This window comes from Phaethon aethereus (assembly GCF_964289735.1).
Source record: "Phaethon aethereus genome assembly, chromosome: 4".
In the NCBI taxonomy this organism is placed as follows: domain Eukaryota; kingdom Metazoa; phylum Chordata; class Aves; order Phaethontiformes; family Phaethontidae; genus Phaethon; species Phaethon aethereus.
The window spans coordinates 41,093,293-41,117,719 of NC_138578.1; the positions used below are offsets into that span (position 1 = coordinate 41,093,293).

General features: G+C 38.8%; 1 protein-coding gene across 1 annotated transcript in view; it reads left to right on the forward strand.

Annotated features, from left to right (window-relative positions):
- The window catches only part of CPE (carboxypeptidase E), a gene marked incomplete at both ends in the record, with an annotated part of 57,730 nt that extends 35,275 nt beyond the window's left edge, over positions 1-22,455 (forward strand). The window contains 8 exons of the mRNA XM_081999317.1: positions 4,207-4,403; positions 6,733-6,900; positions 7,833-7,954; positions 8,951-9,129; positions 16,184-16,323; positions 18,733-18,832; positions 21,158-21,276; positions 22,357-22,455. Coding sequence (XP_081855443.1) covers positions 4,207-4,403; positions 6,733-6,900; positions 7,833-7,954; positions 8,951-9,129; positions 16,184-16,323; positions 18,733-18,832; positions 21,158-21,276; positions 22,357-22,455 — 1,124 coding nt within the window. The remainder of the gene's footprint in view (positions 1-4,206; positions 4,404-6,732; positions 6,901-7,832; positions 7,955-8,950; positions 9,130-16,183; positions 16,324-18,732; positions 18,833-21,157; positions 21,277-22,356) is intronic.
- Positions 22,456-24,427: the final 1,972 nt, after the last annotated feature.

The following is a 24,427-nucleotide window of genomic DNA, read 5'->3' on the forward strand; positions in this document are numbered from 1 at the left end:
TTTTAAAATATTTTTTCCTCAATCATTTATCAGGTTGTAATGTACCACTCAGTCAATCTAGGAAGGATGTAAAAGCCTTCTAAAAGCCATAATGATGTGATGGCTCAGGTTTCACCAGGAATACTGAGATATTTATAAACTTGATTGCTGCATTTAATTTCTTATGACTTGCTCTGAAAGGTGTTAGTATCCACCCATTCATTCGTTGTCACAAACCTCTGTAGCTGGGCTGAAATTACATTTAAGCATTTATAAATGTCATGCTCACATTGTTACATGAGACATACTTTTGCTATTGTGAATGAGAGATTCTAGTTTGAAAAGATACTGACAGAGAATGAATAAAATTAAATAAGAATTTTAAATCTTCAAGCAATGGAAATACTCCTTTGTGTTTGTTATATCCTGGACCATGGGAATCCATTGAAACAATTTTACTTTTTTGTGAGGGTCAAGTAAATGAGAAAAAATAGTTATGTTTCTTCATGCTTCTTCTCCCTTAGAGCTACCTCCAGTTCTCTGCAGTGGAAAACGACTGTGTCTACTGGTTTGGAAAAACTGTTTAGAAGTTTGTCAACAAATTGAGATCTACTGAGTCTTTTTATAAAAAATAAATAAATTCTGTGAGGCAATTACAATTACAGAATCCTATGAAGGGTGGTTAAGGCCTGCGTTAAATGGCTCATGAAGGATTAATGGGAAGAGCAGCTCTTGCTCTAGCTAGGTAGCATGCTAGCAACAGGTGACTGAAGGCTGTTTTCCCCGTGGGGTGGACTGTTTTCCAGAGAAGCCTGAAGCTTGTAGAAATGGGGTGGTAGGACATATTCCATGAATAGACCAAGGAACCCATAGAGTGTTAAGGCTTAAAGACCAGGCAGCTAGCACCCTTGGTGTTGGAGGTATCTCGGTTACCCCATGCGGTGGAGGAGGAGGAGCTGGTTCCTTCGGGAGCCGTCGTGGGCCTGGGATGCTGGCTGCATCGCAGAGTCATTCACTGAAACATGGGCAGCTGGGCTTGCTTAACTCAGCTGACACAGCAAAGGGCATTTTTCTGTTGGCTTCAGCCAGCAGTCTGTCCTCCAGCTTGGACTTCATTGTCCTAAAGAAAAAGATGATTAGGAAAGGACTTAGGTAAAAACAACTGGGGGGAGAAAAAAAAAGGTTTCCAGAAGGTACACTCTGAGTTGCAGTTTTTACTCTAACATGAAAGGCTGAAATGCAAATGGAAATTAAAGGCTTCATTAACTGCCAAGTTGTATCAGCAGATAGTAGCCTGTGGAAGCTCCCTCAGCTTTTTAGGCACTGTGATGACTTTAGCAGCGTTGTCCCTTTTTCCAGAAGGGACTCTGACTTTGCCCATGATGTGCGTGGATGACTAATGAGTGAACTGCTAATTCTGCCGCAGCCAGCTTGTAGCTTTAATTTGTTTTCACTGAAATAAACAGTAAAAATCGAGTTTGTTTCCCTTGAAGCAGCTGCAAAGTTTAGATATGAGAAGGACCCATTTTTTTTCCGTTGTTCTTTTAGATGTAAATTACACTGTTGAAATGCTGAAGAGTTTTCCTAAAATTGTTTGATATAGTCTGAAATTCAATATATTCTGATGTTGAGCGGAAACCCAGTATTTCTTTGGCTGCTGTGCCTAGAGGTAAGAAAACAGGCAGCGCTGGGAAGCTGGCAGAGAGTAGTTGCCACGCGTGTGGACCACGCAGCCTCGTTCTCCGCAGCCAGAGGATCGTTAGGAAATGGATTCCTCTGCTGCAGAGAAAGGTGTAAGAAAATGCCCATGGGAGCTAAACTATGAACAGGAAGTTAAGTTTTGAAGCAGGGCTGTTATTCGTCTCTCTGTTATCTTTCCCTTCTTCTTTTTATTTCACTTAAAGATTGTTTTAACTCTTGGTTTGTTAGCAAAACTTGGAGGTCTGCTGACACCTTGCTGCCAATGGGATTCTTTCAATACTGTTTTCACACTGTGTCATAAGTAACGTTATTTTTCTTTATCGGTCTCAAAATGGTTATTGTTTCCTTTCACTGAAAATCACCATCCCTTGTTTTGTGGTGCAGGGAAGCACTGCTTTCCAGATCGATTCCTCCATGCCACAACGGTTGGTGTATTCGACTGTCCCTTATTATTCTTCCTGAGGAAAGTGGGGCTGATCGCTTCAATCACTTTTCACAGAAAAGACTTTCCACATTTCCAATGACTCTCTTTACCTCTTCCCGAACTCCTTTTAGATCTTAATGCTTATTTGAGAGGGGTCATTACCACTGAAGATATGCTGTCGATGAGGTTGTACTGTTCATTCACTGTAGACCCTATGCCTGTTTTCAGGAACCCTTCTAAACACTGTTAACGATTCTTTGGGGAGGAGGGAAAGCAGTAACGTATGGAAAACGTATGTTTCTATTTCTTCATTTGAACCAGGCCTGTAAAATTCAAGTGGGGAGAAAGGTAGGTGATCAATGCACAGGGCTGGGAATCAGGAGAAATGATTTCTCCTTCAGGCTTCCTTAGTGATGTCATTGGGAAAATCACAAACGCAAAATGGAAGAGTGTTCATATTTACCACAGTAACAAATTTGCCAGTTAGCTTGCAAAGCACTTTTGCCATTAAGTAACGTGCCAATATACCAATATACCATATAACATGCCAATATTCATGAGTATTCAATTATGAGACTATATGATGTGCAGTGGTGTATATTTTATTAAATAGCATCCATCTGTTTTAATGGCACTGGGTTGATTGCAAGACCACTTGCATTCCCTGGTATTAACATATAAGAAAAAACAATAAATAGGAGCTCAATGCTGAAAGAGGAAATGGAAGTTTTTAGTCACAGTAATGGCAGTGTGTGTATCAGATAAAATGAAGCTATTCCACTGAAACTAGAAAACTTTCTACCTATTTGACAAAAAATTTCAGGGGCAAATCCATGTGTACAAAAACATCTTAGCTGGAAGGAAAGAAGTCACAGTATTAATAGCCCTCTGTCTGCTAGCATCTTATCACTGGATTAAGGTTAACAAGCACAGACTGAAGAGTCGTAAGTAGGTACGGCTGTATGCTCGATTAGCAATTATTTAGGTCTTGTTTGTGTAACATTCTTCCTGGCTTGAATTTGCCCCCATGATAGTGCTAAAGGCTATTGCAAAGTGTGTTCAAAGACTGTTCAGAGCATACGGTCAGCAGAATGTTTGATTAAAGCTGTTGCAACAGAAAAACTGCATTTGAAAAGGATAACAAAAAAGGGCTTCAATCCAGAAAACGGCAGATTATTCATTTTAGTTCCAGGACATTCCTTTTAATCTCTTTCAGGTATTTACATTGTACTAAAACTTCTCTGGAATTAGGGCTCAAAATGTAGTCTTTTGAAAGGTGTACCTGTCACAGCTCTGTGAGACCTATTTTGTGTGTTTTTCATGTCTAGGGCCATGAGAGTGTGACTAATGATCAATTGGGAATATTTGACTTCTTATATATTGAATATATTGACTCTATAGAGTATATATTGAATACACGTTATAAGTTGACATATATATGAATATACAATATATATTAACCCAACATTAAATATATGCATAAACATTCCATATGTATTCGTTAATAAATACTGGACTGTTTACTGGAATGTGAAATGGGAATGATTAGTTTTATGAGCTACGTTATTGCACTTGCTTCATAAAGTCTGAATATCCAAAGCAACTGCTGAATAAGATTTTTCAGATCACTAGGATCAACAGCTGTTCACTGGTAATGCTTTGGTAAAGGAATTGTTTTTTAATGCATTCTCTCCAACCTAATCTTGGAGAGAACATTAAAGATAAGCTCTGTTAGTGCCAGTTTATATATTTAAAAACTATCTAATCAAGACACGCTTTTGTAGTATTGAGGCATCAATTGCATCAGATCTCAACAGTAGTAGTGTTTTTGGCTGTGCTTAGCATTTATTTTGGCATACTGTGTTGTCCTCTGGTATTCTTTCTCTGTCTTTGGCAAACAGCTGTATATAAATTACTATGTCTTTAGCCAGAGTTTAGGAAAAAACCTAAATCCACTTTTCTGAAGGAGGCTTGTAGTTTCCTGTGGGTACTGTGACCAGTTGTAGCAATAGTGATACCCACACCTCAGATGTGCTCTGTCGTCCAGCCCATGGGTGATTTTTATGTGCTGTTCTAAGACATGCTCTTCTTTTTTTCTGCAGGAGAGCCAGAATTTAAATATGTTGGGAATATGCATGGAAATGAAGCTGTTGGAAGGGAGTTGCTCATCTTCTTGGCTCAGTACTTGTGTAATGAATACCAGAAAGGAAATGAAACTATTATCAACTTGATCCATAGCACACGTATCCATATCATGCCATCTTTGAACCCAGATGGCTTTGAGAAGGCAGCGTCCCAGGTTTGTAAGGCTACATATGTTAAGAATACTTAAAAAATGTCTATGTCAACCTTAGGATCATAAAGACACTTGGACTAGCAGTTTTACGGATACATGAACTGTTGGTGGTGATTGTTGAATGGAACAGCATAACTGAAGTATTTCCTAATAGTACAGTAGGCTTCTGTTTAACAAGGAGGATTTTACTTCTGGGTTTGCAATGAATAGCTGTCTCGCTTGTAAGTGAATTTACTGTATTTTAAAATATAATTATGTTTATGTTTCATGCATAGTCTTTCATCTAAGTTCACTGGCCAAACTGCTTCCTAAACAAGTAAATTCTAGTAATACATGATGTTTCAAAAGTGGTAGAAAAGGGAAAGTTTATATTTCCTTTAAGAATATTCTCATGTAAATGCACTGATATGAATTATTCACATTTATCAGAGCTGATCCAAAACCAAGCAAACTTTGTGAGCCATCTTTTTAATATGAATAACTTTGATTCTACATTTCAAGTATGAGGTGCTTTAATTAAGCTATTAGTTAAGAAAATTTAGCATGTATTTTAGGAGGACAACTCATTCAGGAAACATGTAATGTGTTAATGCATAATTAGCAAATAGAGGCCAAATAAGACCCTGTTATATACAGGTTATGGTATGCATTATGTTCTAAACAAAAAAAATTTTCTTGTTTTACAAGGTGTATTTATTTTTTAAATTAATATGGAAATGTTGGATCTTTTTACGTGACTATTTATTTATGGTTAAGTAAATCAAACCTTATTAAGATCTTTATTAAACTGATTCTCATTAAGTCTTTAAAAAACCCCAAACCCAGACCTCTTTTAGACGATATATGATCATATGTCTCCCTCTAGTGGCAATGAAGCAGAAGCGAGCCCCAGATTCGTGCAGTGTTTTACTTTGAAATCTCTCTCTGTAGAAATTCTGTAATAATATTATTTGAAACTTTTTCTCCTTAGCCAAAGTACACTTGCTTTTACATGGTTGCCTTACACATTACGTACGATTTATAATACAGTTTGCTTTAGTTCCACTGTTACTCTAATTCAGAATTATCTTGATCCTGTACACAGCGTGTGACAGCAGATTCAATATACCCCAAAATTAAAACCGATAATCAAGCTGAACCTACTTCACAGAGTACTGAAAGCTTACAGAGACAAGCTAGGGAAATGTTCTGAAGGCATTTCCTTAATGCAAACCAAAACCTATTTTAGAGAACCAGCTTAAAGAAAAGATTTTGCAAAAATTCTCATTGCATCTTTACTCAGTGCTACCGTTTCAGTGAATGAAGCTGACAGACACCATAAAAATAAAAATCTCAGGTAAATAAAAATTAAGGTCCTTCTTTACCCTGGAGCTGTTTAGAGAAACTGGAATGAGTGCAAACATTCCTTGTGGCTGGCTGATGAATATACAGTTGCCCTGAGACTCACTAAAATGAGGTCTGTAATTCATGAGCATGGGCATGAGGCAACGGGGAAAAGCCAGGTCTCAGGGGAAGACTCAACAGGCACTGGAAAATCTGATGCTGCTGGTGATTTTGCCCATCCTTAGTCCAGATCTGCCACTATGAGAATGAACCTCTCCTCTGAGACTCCCAGTGAAATAGAGGCTGGTTTTGTTCCCACAGAGCTCTAGGAAGAAATAGGGGTGACTCAGCTTTTGGTACTTCAGAAATTTTTACTCCCTAATGATCCCTTCTTATTCTCGAGAACATGAGAAGTAAACACATGATTTGAATTTACATGGCTAAATGTACCCATATCATAGAATCATAGAATGGTTTGTGTTGGAAGAGACCTTTAGAGGCCATCTAGTCCAACCTCCCTGCAATGAGCAGGGGCATCTTCAACTAGGTCAGGCTGCTCAGAGTCCCGCCCAACCTGACCTTGAATGTTTCCAGGAATGGGACATCCACCACCTCTCTGGGCAATGGGTGCCAGTGTTTTACCACCCTCATTGTGAAAAATGTCTTCCTTAGATCTAATATAAATCTACCCTCTTCTAGCTTAAAGCCATTACCTCTTGTCCTGTTGTAACAGGCCCTGCTAAAAAGTCTGTCCCCATCTTTCTTAGAAGCCCCCTTAAAGTACTGGAAGGCTGCAGTAAGGTCTCCCTGGAGCATTCCCTTCTCCAGGCTGAACAACCCCAACTCTCTCAGCCTGTCCTCACAGCAGAGCTGTTCCAGCCCTCAGATAATTTTTGTGGCCTCCTCTGGACTTGCTCCAACAGGTCCATGTATTTCCATATAGACCTTGATAGCCAAGCTCCTGAATCTACTCATCTCCCTTCTCTTTTTGTTTCCTTTCCTCATTCAGCCCGGTGAACTTAAAGACTGGTTTGTTGGTAGAAGTAACGCCCAAGGGATAGATCTAAACCGAAATTTCCCTGATCTTGATAGAATAGTCTATGTTAATGAGAAAGAAGGTGGCCCAAACAACCATCTGCTGAAAAACATGAAAAAAGCTGTGGACCAGAATCCCAAGGTAAGTAGGGACTGAATAGCGGGTCACTTATGTGCTTATCTCTTCCCTTTTACACAAGCAGACATGTAACAACCTCTAGATGTGTGTATCGTCTTCACGATTCGCATTCTTCTAAATATTTTGTTAATTTTGTTAAATTTATCCATCTGATGCTTCTTGAAGCTTTTCTCAAAACGGCTTGCTGTAGTAAACCCTTTTGATCCATACTGCTTAATCCTTAGACAATTCCTTGTTCAAAGCCTGTTTCATTTTTAAGGCCAGAGATTGCGTAGCCTTCTCCCTTGGTTTGAAGCTGTTCTTGCAGATAATCTGCATTGTTCCCATTGCCAGAAATTCACTTGTGTATTGTGCGTAGTTACGTTGCTGGCTAGATAGCTATTCTCACATAAAACACATGCATTTTTGTTAAGCTTAAGCCTTAAATATACAAGCATATATCGAAGGGATTTTCATTTTCTTGTGTTTGCCCCCACATGAGGTTTTAAAAATTACAGTTTTGTGACTGCAGTCTCTTAGGGTTGTGGCCGTAGCAGCCATATTCTGTCTTCAAATTCAAATTATAAAATGAAGTAATTTTACTTTCAGTGCAGAGAATAGACCATCATTTATTTTAAGTTAGTTTATTTTCCCTGGTTTTAAATTTGGTAGGCTTTCCTTTAGTCGTAATGAGAAGAAGTAAAATATTGAGATTGCTTTACCTGTGGTCTCATTCTGAACTAATTTACACCACTTTTAGACTTGCATGAATCTGCTCAGTCTGATTCTGATGTAAAGGACTGATCCAGTTCTCTCTGAAGCCAAAAGAAAATTGCTGTTCATTTAAATGACTTGCACAATATAGTTGATAATAAGTAAGCCAAATATATGTAATTAAATAAGTTTCTACATTGAACTATCAATTTGTAACTGCTGATATTGCTATATTGTTGCAGCTTGCTCCCGAAACAAAAGGTGTCATTCACTGGATTATGGATATTCCCTTTGTGCTCTCTGCCAATCTTCACGGAGGAGACCTTGTTGCAAACTATCCTTATGACGAGACTCGGAGTGGTATGTAGTATGAGTTAACGTGAAGTAGTAGGAGATACAAATTACATTCTGTACTTATTTCACTGCTACCTCGGATCTACCATGTAAATATGTCATTGTATTGTAGTGACTTATTTTAGCATATGAATCACATGTTTAAAGCTAGTCACTGTATGTCCATGTTTTCTAGCTTTGAAGATAGACCACTTGTTGCAGTAGAGTTACATCACAAAAATGATGTAATATCTGAGAGAATCGTGGTCCCTCAGATATTTTAATCAAGGCAACTGAGCGCTTAAATGAGCTGGGGCTGTTTGTACCCTGTTAACTGAAGCAAGAGAGATGTGTCTAGGCTGCCTGTATCATCTAAGGTTTCTCTACTTGAACCTTTAAAAAATGAATTTCTGAAAGCAGTAGTATGCTAATAAAACCAGCAGTCATTGTTTCCACTTTCTCAGTCTTAGTCCATATAAAAAGGATCACATTGTGGCAGAGATGTTATAATTTAGCACACAGCAATATTTGTTTTTTCTGCTGCTAGGGCATGTGCACAACTGAAATGGTCCTGAGATGATGGTACGGTTTGTGACTGTCTTCCTTCAATCTACTTTCTCGCAGTTTCATTGCAAATTCTTTTAATATCAGAGTGTAAAAGCCTTTAGGGAGAGGCCTTTTGCTATGTACTGTGTATTCTTCTAAGAAAATATCTAAAGCCTAGCATAGCTTAGATTTTGTGGTGCGCTTTGAAATTAATATTTTCCTAAATGTTGAGGCTGATATGAATAGTCACCTTAATAATGGGGCAACCTGGTACAGGCAATTGATGAAATACTGGGGAAATGTTGATGTTATTAAGATAATGCTATATTAGTTTGTGATGCTGTAGGTCACTTGCCTATGTACAGAGAATGTCCAGGCACAGTCTTGCTGTGCAGTGCTGGCAATCTAGGTTGTGAGCTCAGTCGGTATGACAGCCCATTTCATAATCCTTCTTCCTGGACTTTTTTCCCTCCCTAGGCAGTGCTCATGAATACAGCTCCTGCCCCGATGATGCTATTTTCCAAAGCCTGGCTCGCAGTTATTCTTCTTTTAATCCTGCTATGTCTGATCCAAACAGACCACCGTGTCGTAAAAATGACGATGACAGCAGCTTTGTGGATGGAACAACTAATGGTGGTGCCTGGTACAGCGTCCCAGGAGGTGAGCCCCACTGCGTGGGAGTTCAGTGTCACTGGTGGTTATTTGAAGCTTGAGTTTTCACTGGTTTAATTATAGTCTGGAATACCACCAGGTTATCCACAACTTTTGGTCTGGTTAAGGCTGAATCAAAGGCTGATCACTCACCACAGTGCATATATAAAATCCCATAAAGCTCATTGTGATCCCTATTAAAATATTCCTCTTTTATTGCTTTTTATACAGTGTTTCTTCGGTCAGAGTTCAGGTCATTGCAAATTTAATAGTTCTACAGTGGGTGAGTGATTGCTATGCTATCGTGAGAGCTTAAGGTTTAGTTTTTGGTTTTGTTTTTGTTTTTGTTTTTTTTCCTAAGAGAAAAAATACCCTAACAAACCCTGATGAGAGAGAGCAGGCTACTGACTAGTTCATTTTAACTTCAATAATGAAAGCATCCAGCCTTGAAAGGAGTGGAGAGGCCTGTTTTTGCAATGTTACTGACGATGGGAGTTTGGCCATTGATTTCCATGGGAACAAAATCCATCCGTGAAGATAGTTGTGTCTCCGTACTTCCTGGTTTTGGTAGAGCCTGATTCCTGCCCCAGTAGTGGTCCCCTAGACTTCGGTAGAGCCTTCTGTGCTAAGAGGAACAGCAGAGCTACTACGGCCACTTCAACACTAATTTTCCAGGAGAAGTCTGGAAGAGTAGCCTGAAATGAGACATTTCATTCCTTTTTACCAAGAATTTTGATATGTCATTTTCTTTGTACATTGAAGCAAAGCAGATGCTGGAATATCTAAATCTTTAATTGGTTTTCTCTGTCTGCTAAACACAGACAAAACTCCAGAGTGGAAAAATGAGCTGGGGATTTCTGAGCTAGAAACAGCTTGCATGGAGTGATTTGCATGTGCGTTGGCTTTGTTGATTTGCATCAGATAACTTTGAACAGACATAGCAGTTTTACTGTTTGCTTTCCTCTTAATACTCAATTACAGTCTCTGAATTAATTTTAAATTTTTATCTGGAATGAGTAGGAATCTCTCAAAGCATTGGGACTTGGTGGTAGCCCATCTCTGCTCCTTTTACAGTACAGGGGGTACTAGAAGATGAAAATTATTAAGCTCATGTGAAGAAATTTGAAGCAGAACAACAAATGGCAGTGCTCACACAGCCAGTGATCGCCTGCTTATTCTTAGAGCTGTTATCCCCAGTCTTCACAGGGGCAGCATGTTTCCTCTGCTGTAGTACCGCAGGTACCAGGGACTGGGTGTAAGGTAAAATGGTGACATTTCTGAATATGAAAAGCAAAAAATTCCCTTTGTGTGAGACTTTCCACGGACTTCAAATTGGAACCATTAAAACACCCTTGACAACACAGAGTTTGCATAATTTGGAAAAAACCTTAATATAAACAAAATATTGAGAGGTTTAACAGTTACATTTTCTTTCAATTCAGTCCAAAAATTATCTTAATTAAATATTAAGTATAAAAAAATGGACGTATTTAACTTCAGCTTCTTTTTCCTTAGCAAAATGCTATAAAGTCTTTCCATTGTTTTGATGAAATGCTTTGATTCTGACTAAATTGCACATGCCAAAAGCACATTTTTCCATTGGAAAAACTTGTTGGAAAGTTTGAAATATTTCCTCCTTTTGGATCTTATTTTAAGTTAGACTCCAAATTCCCCAAGTGAGCCCTTTCTGTTTCTCGTGTATTTGTACAGCAGTTAGTAGATGGGAATCTTAATATAGTGCAGCTAATAAAAAATAGAGAGATGACAATATGCTTTGGACCATACAGCATGAATCTGTTTTTTTTTCCAAGTGTAGAAATCAGCTGGCAGGCTGTGACTTTTGAACGAAACCTCCATGGTAAAGTTTGCCACAGGCTGACTTAAAAAAAACAAAAATAATTCAGCGAAAATAGTTCTGTTGCTTCTATGTCTAGTGCTAAGGGAAATAACTAAACATTGCTTAGTTCAAGTGAAAATTTTCTTGGAAGCTTTCATTTGAAAAGCTCTGTCTGGAAACTGAAATGTGGCACGTACGTTCTCTCTTGTATCAGTGACCTTTTGCTATCCACATGATAATGCACTCAAAGTTAGCAGTGCTATAAGCTGTTGAAAAGCCATTTGTATTGCTTTAGGAAAAATATTTCACTGTATATCCTTACCAGAGCTCAGAATTTATCAAGAGAAACTCTCTGAAGACCTTGTCTCCATGGTATCTGCTTCGGTTCGGAGCGAAGGTGGTGCTTTGACCAGTTTGCACCTTTGGGTTGCTGTAGGCTGTTCTGGGTCCTGTGACGGGACATGAGAGTAGCTCAGTATCCTCTGGGCATCTACAGGTTAGGCATGCACCCCTCTCTGATCTCCCTAGGCTGAGTGGAGGCAAAAGGACATGCCACAAGTTTCTGGAGAGGACGAGAACTGGAGCAACATGACTAGGATAGAGTTAGAAAATAGGTGAGTGTGGGTACTGGAGCTGTGCTTGAGGTAGAGAAGAGTGCATGGCTTTACCAGAGCAGTGGTGAGGGAAGGAAAAAGGAGAGAGTGGAGGACAGCTGAGCGAAGTGAGAGAGGCTGTGCTCTCCTAGATGCTGCCTTTGACAGTACCTTATCAGACCAAGAGCTCTGACCTAGGAGGGGCTGATTTTTCTTTCTAATAGATTACTAAAGTTGCTGTTGCCCTACAGAGCATATTATGGTGCCCCTAGTTGTGCTGTATCATTCGCCCACGGGAACTTCTACCTTTTGTAAAAAACAGCCCTGCATGGTGGGCCAGTAGCAGTCTTCATTGGTTCTTCAGTATGCAGGGGTAGTATTTCTTGTGTGAGTATGGGTTGCTTTTGCATACGTTTTTCTGAATACCTGAGTTTGTTCAGTAGGAAGACTGAACATCTGGTGTCGGAAAAGTCTGGTAGCAGCCTTTGTCTCAAACTGGAAGTAAGGATGAATCCTCCATTGCATTCAAGTTCTGTCCTTGCCCTCTTGTAAAGCTTCAGGATTTCCTCATCAACCTCAGGCAAGATGGCAGTTCTCCATTCAGGTTTTGGAGTGGAGAAAGCAGATGATGTACAGGAATATTTGATACTTGCTTCTGTCTTGATACACTTTACTGTGAGATTTTTCTCACCACTACCCACTTCGTAGTTACTTTCTTCTGTGGAGCAGGGGCCCAGAGAAAACAGCTTCCCCAACAGCATCTTTTTGCTAAATCTGAGACCATGATGCCTGTTTTTGTATTAGCTGTCATCTGTAATTAGTTAAACCTTGTAGGTTTTTCAGAGAGCAAAGGCAAAGGGGTCATTCTTCTGTGTTCAGGAAAGGCCCTCTTAGCCACCAGACCCTAGGGAAAAACAAACCTGTACGTAAAATCCATGTTGTTTTTAATACTGGTCTTCTCCCTATCAGCATGTAATTAATGATTTCACTTATGCACAAGAAAGCCAAATTAAATTTGCACAGACAGCTTTAATTTTGGCATTTCCTTAGCTGTTGAGTGCATAACTTTTCAACATCACTAATGTTTTTTTAATGTTCCTTTTGTGTGGAGTATCTATTTGGAAACATAAATGAGAAGAACAGATAGTAAAGAATTACTAGCTAGCCACATGCCTGTTCTGTTTGTTCTGTCATTACAGAGTCACCTGAGTCTAATCAGATTCACGTCATTACAAAAACAGCATTTCAAAGCATCTTACATTGCTGTACTATTAGGCTTTGTTTAAGTGTCTTTTATTTTCAGATATTCTCAAATCACTCTTGGCATTCAATTAATTCCTAACTTGAATTACCTTTTGTGTTATCAGTTTTGGAAGCAATGTTAGGTTTTTTGGACCTAACCAAACATTTCCAACCAATGTTTTAAGGATTTTACACATCACATGTAGGAGGCATATGTTCTCCCCATTACGCACAAGGCTAAGGTTCATCCTCTCCTGCTAAAAGTTACTGTCTTTGTATTTATAGAAGCTGAACTAGCTTAGTGCTGTAGCTTGTAATTCAAAGTTCAAGTAATTCTGATGCCTGGATGCCAGGGTCATACCCAGCACTCCACTTTCTTTGTGAAGGTCGGAGTTCCTTTTTTAAAAACTGAAGAAATTAATTTTGTCCCATATTCTAAGCTTATTTATGTAACTACTAACATAGAGATGCTGTAGTCCTTCAGGACACTGGAGCAGTGCAACAGAGGAGTTTTTGTATTGCTGAGTTTCAAGGAAAAGTCCTACTCATGGTCAGCAATGAAGGGCATTCATTGTTGAATCTCAGTTATATCTGAGCTCTGCTAAGTCTTTCTGATCTTCAGAGAGCGATCCCTGTTAATGTATAAGAAAGTTAGTTTTGTGTTATCCTTTGTTAAAACAAGAAGTTTTGGGAGGGTGGTGATGTGCATGCATGTGATGTATGCCATGTGCATAACAAGAAGCGATAGGCAGTTAGAGAGCTAGACCAGAGGCAGCAAAGTTGCTGCAGTGTTGAATAAATCTTTTGAAATGTATTGAAGGGCAACGAAGCTGGTGAGGGATCTGGAGCAAAAGTCTTATGAGGAGCAGCTGAGGGAACTGGGGTTGTTCAGTCTGGAGAAGAGGAGGCTGAGGGGAGACCTCATCACTCTCTACAACTACCTGAAAGGGGGTTGTGGTGAGGCGGGTGTTGGTCTCTTCTCCCAAGTAACTAGTGATAAAATGAGAGGAAATGGCCTCAAGTTGCACCAGGGGAGGTTTAGATTGGATATTAGGAAAAATTTCTGTACTGAGAGAGTGGTCAAACATTGGAACAGGCTGCCTAGGGAGGTGGTGGAGTCACCATCACTGGAAGTATTCAAAAAACGCGTGGGTGTGGCACTTCAGGACATGGTTTAGTGGGCATGGCGGTGTTGGGTTGATGGCTGGACTTGATGATCTTGAAGGTCTTTTCCAACCTTAATGATTCTGTGATTTCTTGGGTGTTGCACCTAATCACCATATTGATCAGTCAGGGAAAGAGTGCAAATTGTATGTAGCCAGCCTGATGCTCTCCAGATTACAGATGTAGTCAGCCACAGTTTAGATGTAGGCTTTATTCACCCCGTTCTCCATCCCAGAGATTCAGATCATCACCTGCAGCTCAGTGATGAAGCTGATTTTTTTCAGGAGCAACACGTATAAACTGTGGACCAGGCCAGGAGCTGGGAAACAAACTATAGTATATGGACATTATGGACAAAACTGGAAAATACATTGCTTCTTTATTCCGTTCTTGAAAAACTAGGGCACCCCTGAGTATCACCTTGCTTTGGGAGGTGTGGGGTAGGGTGGGGAGAAACTTTTTGAGAATTGGGGCAGTAATGGTCAAGAGTTGTTGGCATCACAGTAAAATTACATTATGCCCTTCGGCTCCCGTTTCTCCTCTTCATGGTTTCTTTCTTTCTTGTAGAAGAAAGGCAAAAATCAAGAAAAACAATACTATCTAGTGTCTGGAACAGATGTCTGGCAGTCAGGACTGCTGTCGGGATTTTACTCATGACTCCGCTGCTCTCTTGCTGTGTACTGCTGAATGGTCCATCTTGCATTCTGCCTGGTGGGACATCAGAGGTGTCCCTCCCAGGAGCACCTTTGCCTTATGTGTCCTCATTTTTCAGCCATCTAAAAAATGTTTAGAAATAAAAAGGTTTGTTTAGGAATCTGAAAAGTCCCTGTTCCTATCAGTAGTTACAAGTCTCATTGCCTGGTTGGCAGAAAATAGACTCTTCACCCTAATGTGTTGGCAAAATCTCACCTAAAACAATCTGTTTGCTGCCCTTGGTCTTCTCTTTTGGATATGACATCAGTTCTTGACATTTCAGGACCTGTGAACAACACTGGTGCTTTGGTAAAAAGACTGCATTAGGTCTCATATGTAGCTTGCATGGGGAAACATGGCTGAATGAATTAGCTGTGTTTGAAGCACTTTTAAATCCCTCAGTGACCTCCATGGGAATGCTCAAAACGCTTGGTAGCCTTTTTCTTTTCAGTCCTCCATTTAAGAATCCACTGACTCTGCTAGCTAGATAGACTGGGACGGCAAGAGCTTATTCTACATCAGCTTCTGCCAAGAATATATGTATAACCCTCCTGGTGACAGCCACAGTCCCTCTCCAGCTGATTGATCCAGTTACAAAACTGGAAACCACTTTGGTTACCAGTTGACTGATTTGAGAAAGCAGTCAGTATTTCCATGTAGTAAGAGGAGGGGCTCAGAAATGTGAAAGACTCCATCTTTCCCATCAAGTTTTTATTCCTAGTGATGATGCTACTATATATTTTTTAATTCCTATGATTAAATTTGCATTAACAATGATGTTTTTCTTTTCTTCTCTATTGAAGGCTATCCAGTATTGATTTTGCAGAGGCCCTGAGTGGGTGGGAAATACCCCTATCCATGGCAAAATTTCGATGTAAATAAAGTTTAGAAACAAAGGAAGTTTGGGTTTTGTTTTTTTTTTTTTTAGTGGAAAATATTTGGAGAAAAACTAGACAAAGAATTTTCCTTAGCAAACAGATGCTTTTCCTGTAAAATGTTATTAAGTTGAAACCCTATATTTTCCAAAAAAAACACAACATGTTTTTGACCCATCTTTATAAACCCCTTTTGCAAAGTCACTTTTTCATGTTTCATTTGCTTTATATTTAATTGTTATTCTCCTTGGCTTACGAAATTATCAACTCTTTTCTTTCATATGGAAATATTTTATCCAAAATCAGAAATAATTTTCTGTTCCTGAAGAGAAAAAAGATAATTTATATGTCAGCTATCCAAACACATGTGCCAGGTAGGCGTATACAGACCAGGTGCAGTGTCAGATAGAAGTATAGAAGCCAAGTGTCAAGTCTTTTCTAAACTTTCCCTGGGAAGAAAATATTTTTGGGTATTATTTGTCTTGTTGGTTTCCCTGATTTAAAGCTTCTGAATTCAGAACTAAGCTGATTAAATGGAACTGCACCAACTGTATTTATAGCTATTCTTTTCTTAATAGCCCCAGCATCTCATGTGTCCCCATTTATTTACTTCAGAACAATGCAAAATGCATCACTAACTCTCTTTTCTGGCATTGTAGGAATGCAGGATTTCAATTATCTCAGCAGCAACTGCTTTGAAATCACAGTGGAGCTTAGCTGTGAAAAATTCCCACCTGAAGAAACTCTGAAGGGCTACTGGGAGGACAACAAGAACTCCCTTATCAATTACATTGAGCAGGTAACAAAAAAGAGGATGGAAAAACTCTAATTATTGTACATAAAATTTCTAAACTTTGTGCTGTGTGAACAGCTAATCCAAAACTTCATATTAATCCAAATGATGCTCCATAACTCTTATAGATCCCTAAGGTGGTAAATCCTATGTAATCTTTCTAAATATGTGGAAGAAGAGGGGAAAAGAAAGAAGATGTTACAGTATGGAATTCATCTCACCTTACTTAAGATGTTGAAGACATTTAATTTAAATGGTTTGTGTCTGCTTCCTCAACGAAAACAAACACACATCACCACGGTGTATAATTCATTCCCCCAGCACTGATGTATACCCCGAGAGAGATGGATTGCCCTCTACGGAGGTGAACGCGTGTGTACAGGCGTGGGATGAATCGCTCTGGGTGTATGGGGAGCCAAGACGGCTGGGTTGGACTGTAGCTGCCTGGCCGTTCAGTGTGATGTCAGGGGACATCTCTAATCCTGGTTTTGTAGATACTCTGCTGCTCTCTGATTGCATGAACTGCAGATATTCAACGCAGAACTGTCGGTGTGGTGCTTCCATTAAATATTATACAAAATCTGGCTAGAAGTGTAAAGCACAGTCATAGGTTTAGATAAACTTCTGCTAATGGGTTGTTAGAAGTTAAAACTCCTGAAATAGATCTATGTGTGTGGGGAGGTTGTGGGGTTTTTTTGTTTTGTTTTTGGTTGGTTGGTTTCTGGGTTTTTTTAATCATTTCATGCCAGTGTAACAGGTTGCACTGAAATGATGGCTCCAAGTAGTGTGGGCGTATCAAATTTCTGAAACCTGGATATTGTAGTTAAAGATGGCAAATATATCTGATATCATTAATGTCTGCACACTTAGGATTGCGAAATCAGAAACATACTTTTTTAGCAAACTGGTCAATTAATACATTCATTTCTTTAAGAACGTACTTGTGCAGAAATGCTTTAGTTAGCCAGACATCTGAAACATTTGAAAAGCATGAGTTATACCGTTCTGTTAGTAAGTTGTATGTGGGCTGAGGAAAAACCTGTATGTGCCCTGCGGGTTTTTACCCGTTTATTGTGGGGTCCATCTCAAATTGTTCAGCTCCTTTGCACATGGGTTAATTTTCTCTGACTCATGGAAAATTATGGTGTCACTGCATTTTCAAAATTACTAATGTGTAAGAGATTATTTTGCCAACTTCCTTTGCTCCTGCTGAGCTGCTGGCTTTATACTTGAATTTCAGATGGTCTATCTGGCATTGGTTTATCCTCTTACAGGATAAGAGGTCCTACTCTGTGCTCCAGCACCCCTGTGATTGCTGAGGACAGTGCAAATATGTACTTTCTGCTTTTTTAAGCTGATCTGTGTTGTAAACCGATCTGCTTCTCCCACAGTGTAAATTAGGGGAATCTGGTGAACTAAATCATAGCAGCTGAATACGCCTTACAGGTTCACCAAGGGGAACATCAAAATCTCAAAATAAAATTTGTGACCCGCAAGTCTTTTCAAATATCACAGAACTGGAGAAACGCCTAAACTCCACAGTACTCCCCTGCTTAACTTCCAGGCTCCCAATGAGACGCATCTCTGCACAGTTTCAAAACATCCCGTTCTCCCCAGGGCTGAGCGCTCCCCGCCTCATGCTGTGAAAACGTAGTTGATCCTCAGTCTCTTGCCTCTGAGGAGCTCGGTCTGCTTTCAGACCATGCTTAAGAAATACCAGCAGGGCTGGTCTCTCCACACACTGCTGTAATTTCACGTGTGCTGGGAGCAGACAGGTTAGGTACTGCTGGTGCTGTTGCCTGGAGTACCTTACCTCAGTGGCAAGAAGGACCTAGGACATGACCCACCATTGCCTTTCTCTCACAGGCCATGTGGGGACTGTTGTGACTCTGTGTGGTCCCAGCTCAAAGACCTGGATGTTTTGGGTGCACAATAGAGAGCTCAAGCATCTCCCACAGGGACTGCTCATAAAAGTCCAAGTGCCCGTCTTTCATCTTGTTACGTTTCACTTTTAAGCAGTTATGTCCATTATTAGCCCTAAATTCTTACAGTTGATGAAACTTAAAAAAAAAAGAGTTTCTTTTTAGGCTGTCTTTCAAAGCTTTTCAGCACATTCATTAATCCCCAGTGACAAAGACTTTTAAGTCAGTGCTCACATATGTTATGATTTGCTGCATATTTCTGAGAAATACTTGCATTGCACAGATTAGTATAACTACCAGCTGAATTGTTTTTCCCCTTCACCATTTGTTCCATTATGATGTTTAATAATTATCCTTGGTGGTTGTCAGCATGTAGACTGTGGAATCCGTAACATGCATCGTTAGGTATATCAACAGATATTTCACTGACGAAAACACTTAAGAATTTTCCAGTGATTTCCCATGTGTTGCTGACTTTATTTATATATTTTAGATTCATCGAGGAGTGAAGGGTTTTGTTAAAGATCTTCAGGGCAATCCAATAGCAAATGCTACAATTTCTGTGGAGGGGATAAGCCATGACATTACATCAGGTGAGCATTCTACCTCAGCAAAACAAGAAGTACTAGAATATACTGCTTCTCCCTCTGCTTGGCAACCTGGAGCTGTTTCAGATCATAGTAGCTGAAGCTTTAAGGGAGCAAAATTTTGAAGCCAGGAAAGTATGAAGGTATGTTGTGCCACAAAAAGCTTGTTGCCTGTAGGATTTCATGAATCTTTCACTTGTATTTTACTCTCAAAGTAGTTGGAGGCTGGTTGTTGGGACTTCTTGGATGTTCTGGTATGAATTAGTTCTGGTGGCTCTTAGTTATTTGTGCTTAGTTTGGCTTCTGATTTGTGGTGCAAGTAGTGTTTCACAGCTCTGCCAGGATTTAAAGTCCTGTTGGTAGTGCCATTTTGAGTTTGAAGGCTAAATTGTAGTCCAAAAGTGTTATATTACATACAATACGATCATACTTTTTGGTATGTAAATTCTTGACAGATTTTCAGTTTACATAACTTCTTCCTGTGAAGATAAATTCTCTCTGCTGCTTACATTTATTTGTCTTTTTGTAGAAGGGTGGTTCTAAAGGAGGAAAATATTGTGTTAGTGTTCATAGAAAATTGTGTCACCTCTTTGAGAGGGATGAATTCAAAGGTGGCCTGCACAAGTGCCAACTTGCAGTCTTCCCTCTAGACCTATGCTTTCTTATTCTGAAGGACAATTTTTTTTGTTTGTATAAGATACTAGTTAGATAAACAATAACAAAATGTCATTGCTTTATGCATGAGCTTACATTATGGTCATTTTCTCAATTATATGTCTCACTATACTGTTCCAGAGGTGCAGAATACTATGAGACAGGACTGGTAGACCCCTCAGTTGGCTTCAATTTGCATTTCTTCTCACATCACCTGCAAAGAGGCCAGCATTTCTGCCAAGGAGGAGAACAGTCAGTGATAATGTTAGCCACCTTCTTTCACTATATATAAGAAGGCAAAAAGTATAGAGGCTGGAAACAAATTTTCAGGGATAATAAAAAGGGAATAAGCTGTGCAAAGAGGCATTTTGAGGTACGAGAGAGTGATACTACAGCTCATGCTTCTATGGTACAAAAAAGCATCTAATCATGAATCCTCTCACATCATTGTCTGCGTATAAGCCTGGAAGTCATGTATTGTCAAAACAGTGAGGAAAACAAGTACTTGAATTTTAGCACATTCAAAAAGAAGGATAAATATTCTTTGGCTTTTTTTTCCCTGCTCCTTTGTTCATGAGTTAAACTTCAGCTTTGTTCCAGTGCCAGGAATTAGAATAGATCATTATCGTAGCACTGCAGCAGTATTTTTTTCCTTTCTGTTTTATGAAAAGTCTGGGAACAACTGGACTGACTACTGACGTTTTTTGACCATGCGAATTGCAGACATTTAAGTAATACTTCCCTCTGTGCACTGCGTAGCTGCAGATGTGCTGAAAAAGCATTTAAGGAGCTGGCAGTAAGAGCATAGCCAAGTCTTTGAAATGGCACTGCCAAGTGACCTTTAGATCAGCCTTGCAATGTTTTCTGGAGAAAGAGAAATTCAGAGTAGTAGCCTGTGACATTAGATAATTGCCCGCGGCGGGTGCAGGGAGGATCTGAGTCCTTGTGAAAATGGGAGAGTGTCATTTCTAGAGGAGGATGATGCATTTTCATTCTGTGACAGAAAAAGATGGACCTGCAGTAACACTCAGTGCAGTAGGAGTGTTTCTTTGATATGAGTGGATCATTTCATTTCTTTGTTTAGCAAAACAGAAGAAAAAAGCCTCAAATGTTGCCTGGATACTGAAACATGTAGATAATGATGCTTTAGGTGTGATACATGTGGAATATTCTAGGAAATGATGACTTATAGCTTTCTCTGCAAGATAAATTGAGAAAGATGGTACTATTTATTTAAATTTGATGAAAATAAAATGAATTTACATTTGGATTTTCAGTATACTGAGGGACAGTAAAAATTCACATTGCATTGCAAACTGAAACTCAGACACTTAACAGGAGCTGTACGTTGGTCGAGGGGGTGCTTCTGAAGTAGAATAATGCCCCAGGTTGTCCTTTTCTTCAGTGTGCTGGAGAGCCTTCAGCCGCAGCAGCCAAAATCTTGTATGGAGGCTGCAGTGCATCTTCAGAGTCTAAATCTGTGTTTTGGTTACTTGAAAAGAAAAAAATCTGTAATGATATATTTATACAGCCCTTACAGAAGAATCCTTTGAGACAGAGAATAGGAAAGAGCTGACAGTAATACAAAAAACCTGTAGGATATATGGTCCCTTCTCCTTAGCTGCATAACTAGTTTTATATGTATTTATTTGGATCTTTTCTTCTTCTGCTCTACAGCCAAGGATGGTGATTACTGGAGATTGCTTGTGCCTGGAAATTACAAACTTACAGCCTCAGCACCAGGCTATCTAGCAATAACTAAAAAAGTGGCTGTGCCCTTTAGCCCTGCAGTTGTGGTAAGTGCTCACATGTGTGTTGGTTTATCGTCTATTATATATTCAAAAAAAGTCTCTCTCTTTTTTTCCTTCGTGGTATTTGTGTAAGCAGAAGGTGATTTTTTCAGAATATTTCAGAATATGCTAATTTAGAACACAATCTGGAAATCTGCTCTTCTAGTACTTGTTGCCCAAGCCACTGAGCATAATCTCATCATAAACTCATTTCATCTCCTGCTGGTCTTATTTAAAATGAAAAGACACAGAGAAGGGTAATATTGAGATACATGTGAATAGCCAATCAGATAGAAGATGATGGAATATCTTTAAATAGTGCAACAAAAAACCGTAAGAGATGTTGAGGTTTTCATTGAGACCTGATATTTTTATTCTAAATTCTCAAGTGACTTATCTGCATAGGTTAAAACCAGTGTTCATCTGTGTGCAGAAAGATAGTGATGGAGCACTGCTTTGTGTAGATACCCAACATGTATGGTGGATAAGACCTAGGCTGCATCTAAAACTTCAGAAGCATATTTAATGCATCCTCTGTACAGGTGTGGATTCCAGTCTTTACATTTAAAACAAATGCTTATCTCCTCTAGTGTGTATCATATGCGAGATATCTATACTAATGAGCCATGTGTCAGAAAAGCTCGCTGGATCTTACGGTTGACATAAAATTGAATGCATGGTTTGATATGCTGGGGGTCTGCATTGCTGGGTGTTAGATAGCAATATGCTGATGATACTTTTTATTATACGCTAGGTGATTTATGTGGCTGGCTATTATTCAGTTTTAATTTTGTCAGCCCATTTTTTTTTTAATTTTTAGACAAGTCTTTGGACAGATGTCTGGTTTCTTTTGGAAATTTTGCTCACCTATGTGCATTTTTAGATAAGTTTCTTGTACTGATATGCTAGTACTGCATGTATTTAAACCAGCCTTGAGACACTTTGGAGTAAACCTAGCCTAAAATGGAAGGTACCTCCCTAAGCCCCATGTCTGTGTTAAACAACTTCTTTCAATAAATGACTCTTAAAAGCCTACGCTTCTCTCTTTTTACAAGTCTTACCAATGTTTTTGATTGTTTCTCTTAGGTTGATTTTGAACTGGAGTCATTGTCTGAAAGAAAAGAAGAGGAGAAAGAAGAGTTGATGGAATGGTGGAAGATGATGTCAGAAACACTAAATTTTTAAATGAAGATTTTGGCTTTACAGCTTTTAATCTATTATATGTTGACTTAGTATAATGTACTGTGGAAAGTCCCTATATCCTAGATTTTGTGCACTTCACAATAATTAACTTTGAAGTTTTTAGTCATCTTTTGATTAATATGATTATGAGTAACTGCTAGCCTCCTAGCTAGATAAATAAGTTATTAATTTTCTTTCATATCGTTACGGAAAATTTACTCTTATATACAAATCATAAAAAAATGAGTGAATGTCTCTGCAGCCTATATGGAAGTACAATCTGTTGTGTATTATTTGCAAGTTCAGAATATGTAGGTTAACTCTCGATTTTACAAAAGAAATATGCTGTAGTCAATTCCCAATACTGCCAGAAATAGTTGACAGTGCATAGTAGTAGACAGTGCTCTTTACTGAGTTCTATAATGGATGTTTTTGAAAAGATTTATAATAACAGTGTGTGGTGTAATAATGTTTTACAAGGATTAAAATTCAGTATAACATTTTGTATGTCTCTGGTTTTGGGGCTATTTAAATATGTAAGAAACAAGCTGACTTCATTTTAGTAATCAGAAAGAATCTGCCTAAGCTCTTTTACTGAAGATAACATGGAATGAATTCAGGAAATAACAGAGCTATATTCCTTAAACTATTAATGATATTTCAAGATCAGGTTTTAATTATTTCTCATTACTTATTAACCATATTAATTAAAAATTCTGAATGGGTGAAGAAGAAGAACTTGTGCATCTTGTTAATATGCTGCTTGTGTTTGTTTTACAGCAAGAAAAAAAATTGTTTCAGGTGATGTCTGTTTTAATTAGATAACTACCTTTTCAACAATCTTTACATGTGTAGTGGTGTCTAGATAATCAGCCAAAAGTTCATATGTTCACTGAAAGCTACCAAAACATTACAGCTCAGACAATGAACTGGAAGTCTACTGAGGGCACGCATTTAGTCTCACAAGCCAAGAACAGTTTTGTTTCCAACTTTGTTTCTTCTGCTGGTTAGTCTTATCTAAAGCTAGAAGCAAGACAGATAAGTGAAAATTTTTTCAGTGTGGTGAAATTTTCCCAAAATACTTGAAGACAATACAAAAAGCAACTTTGAATTAAAAAGGAAGATCCTTCTTCCTCCCATTTTTTTTTTTAGCATACTTATATTAACTTGCTTTAGTATTTTTTTTAAGATGAGTGAAATTTGCGGAGTCAGAGAATACACGTGAACCGTAGTGGGTACAAGTTTGGTATAATTTTTCTGAAACCACTGCCGGTATGCTACTTGATAGCAGCTAAGCATCTCATCTGTTTGAAAGCTTACGCACTATTGGTGGTCTGTTTTAATTCAAGATCACATGTTTGATACAGATTTCCTTCCTCTGTTTCTTTTGTATCACTGTCTCTGTTTTGATTAGCATATTTAGTTGATGCTGTAGTACCATCCAGAACCAACCAACAATGCACTATCATGCTTCTGCCATAAGTGAAAAATCACTTGTTCAGGTATAGGATCCAAATTTACCTCCTTTAGGTACTTAATAATCTACTGAAAGGACTGTTTTCTGAGAATTTGAAATTCTTTAATAAAAATAGCACTCGATCCTTTAAATAACAGGCTTAAGGTTTGACACATGTTTATAAATTGAACAGCAATGAAAAGGCATAAACTTTCTCACTCTGATCAAGAGTTTGCTGTCTAAGCTGTAGCTCATTTGGGTAGTGGATGTTTAATTCCAAACTTCAGGGGAACTTCACTTGCTGTAAGTTGTTATGCAGTGATGAACTTCGAATCTCCATTGCGATAAGGAACCCCTGTAGCAAACGAAGAGCCTTATCTGAACACAACTTGATAGCAACTTGTGGCTGGCTGTGCACAAGAGCGTGCGTAAAGGATGCACAGTTACACCAGCTCAGGTGTTATGACAGTTTGAAAGGCTACGACACATAGCACAAAACACTCTGTGTCTGGAAGTAAC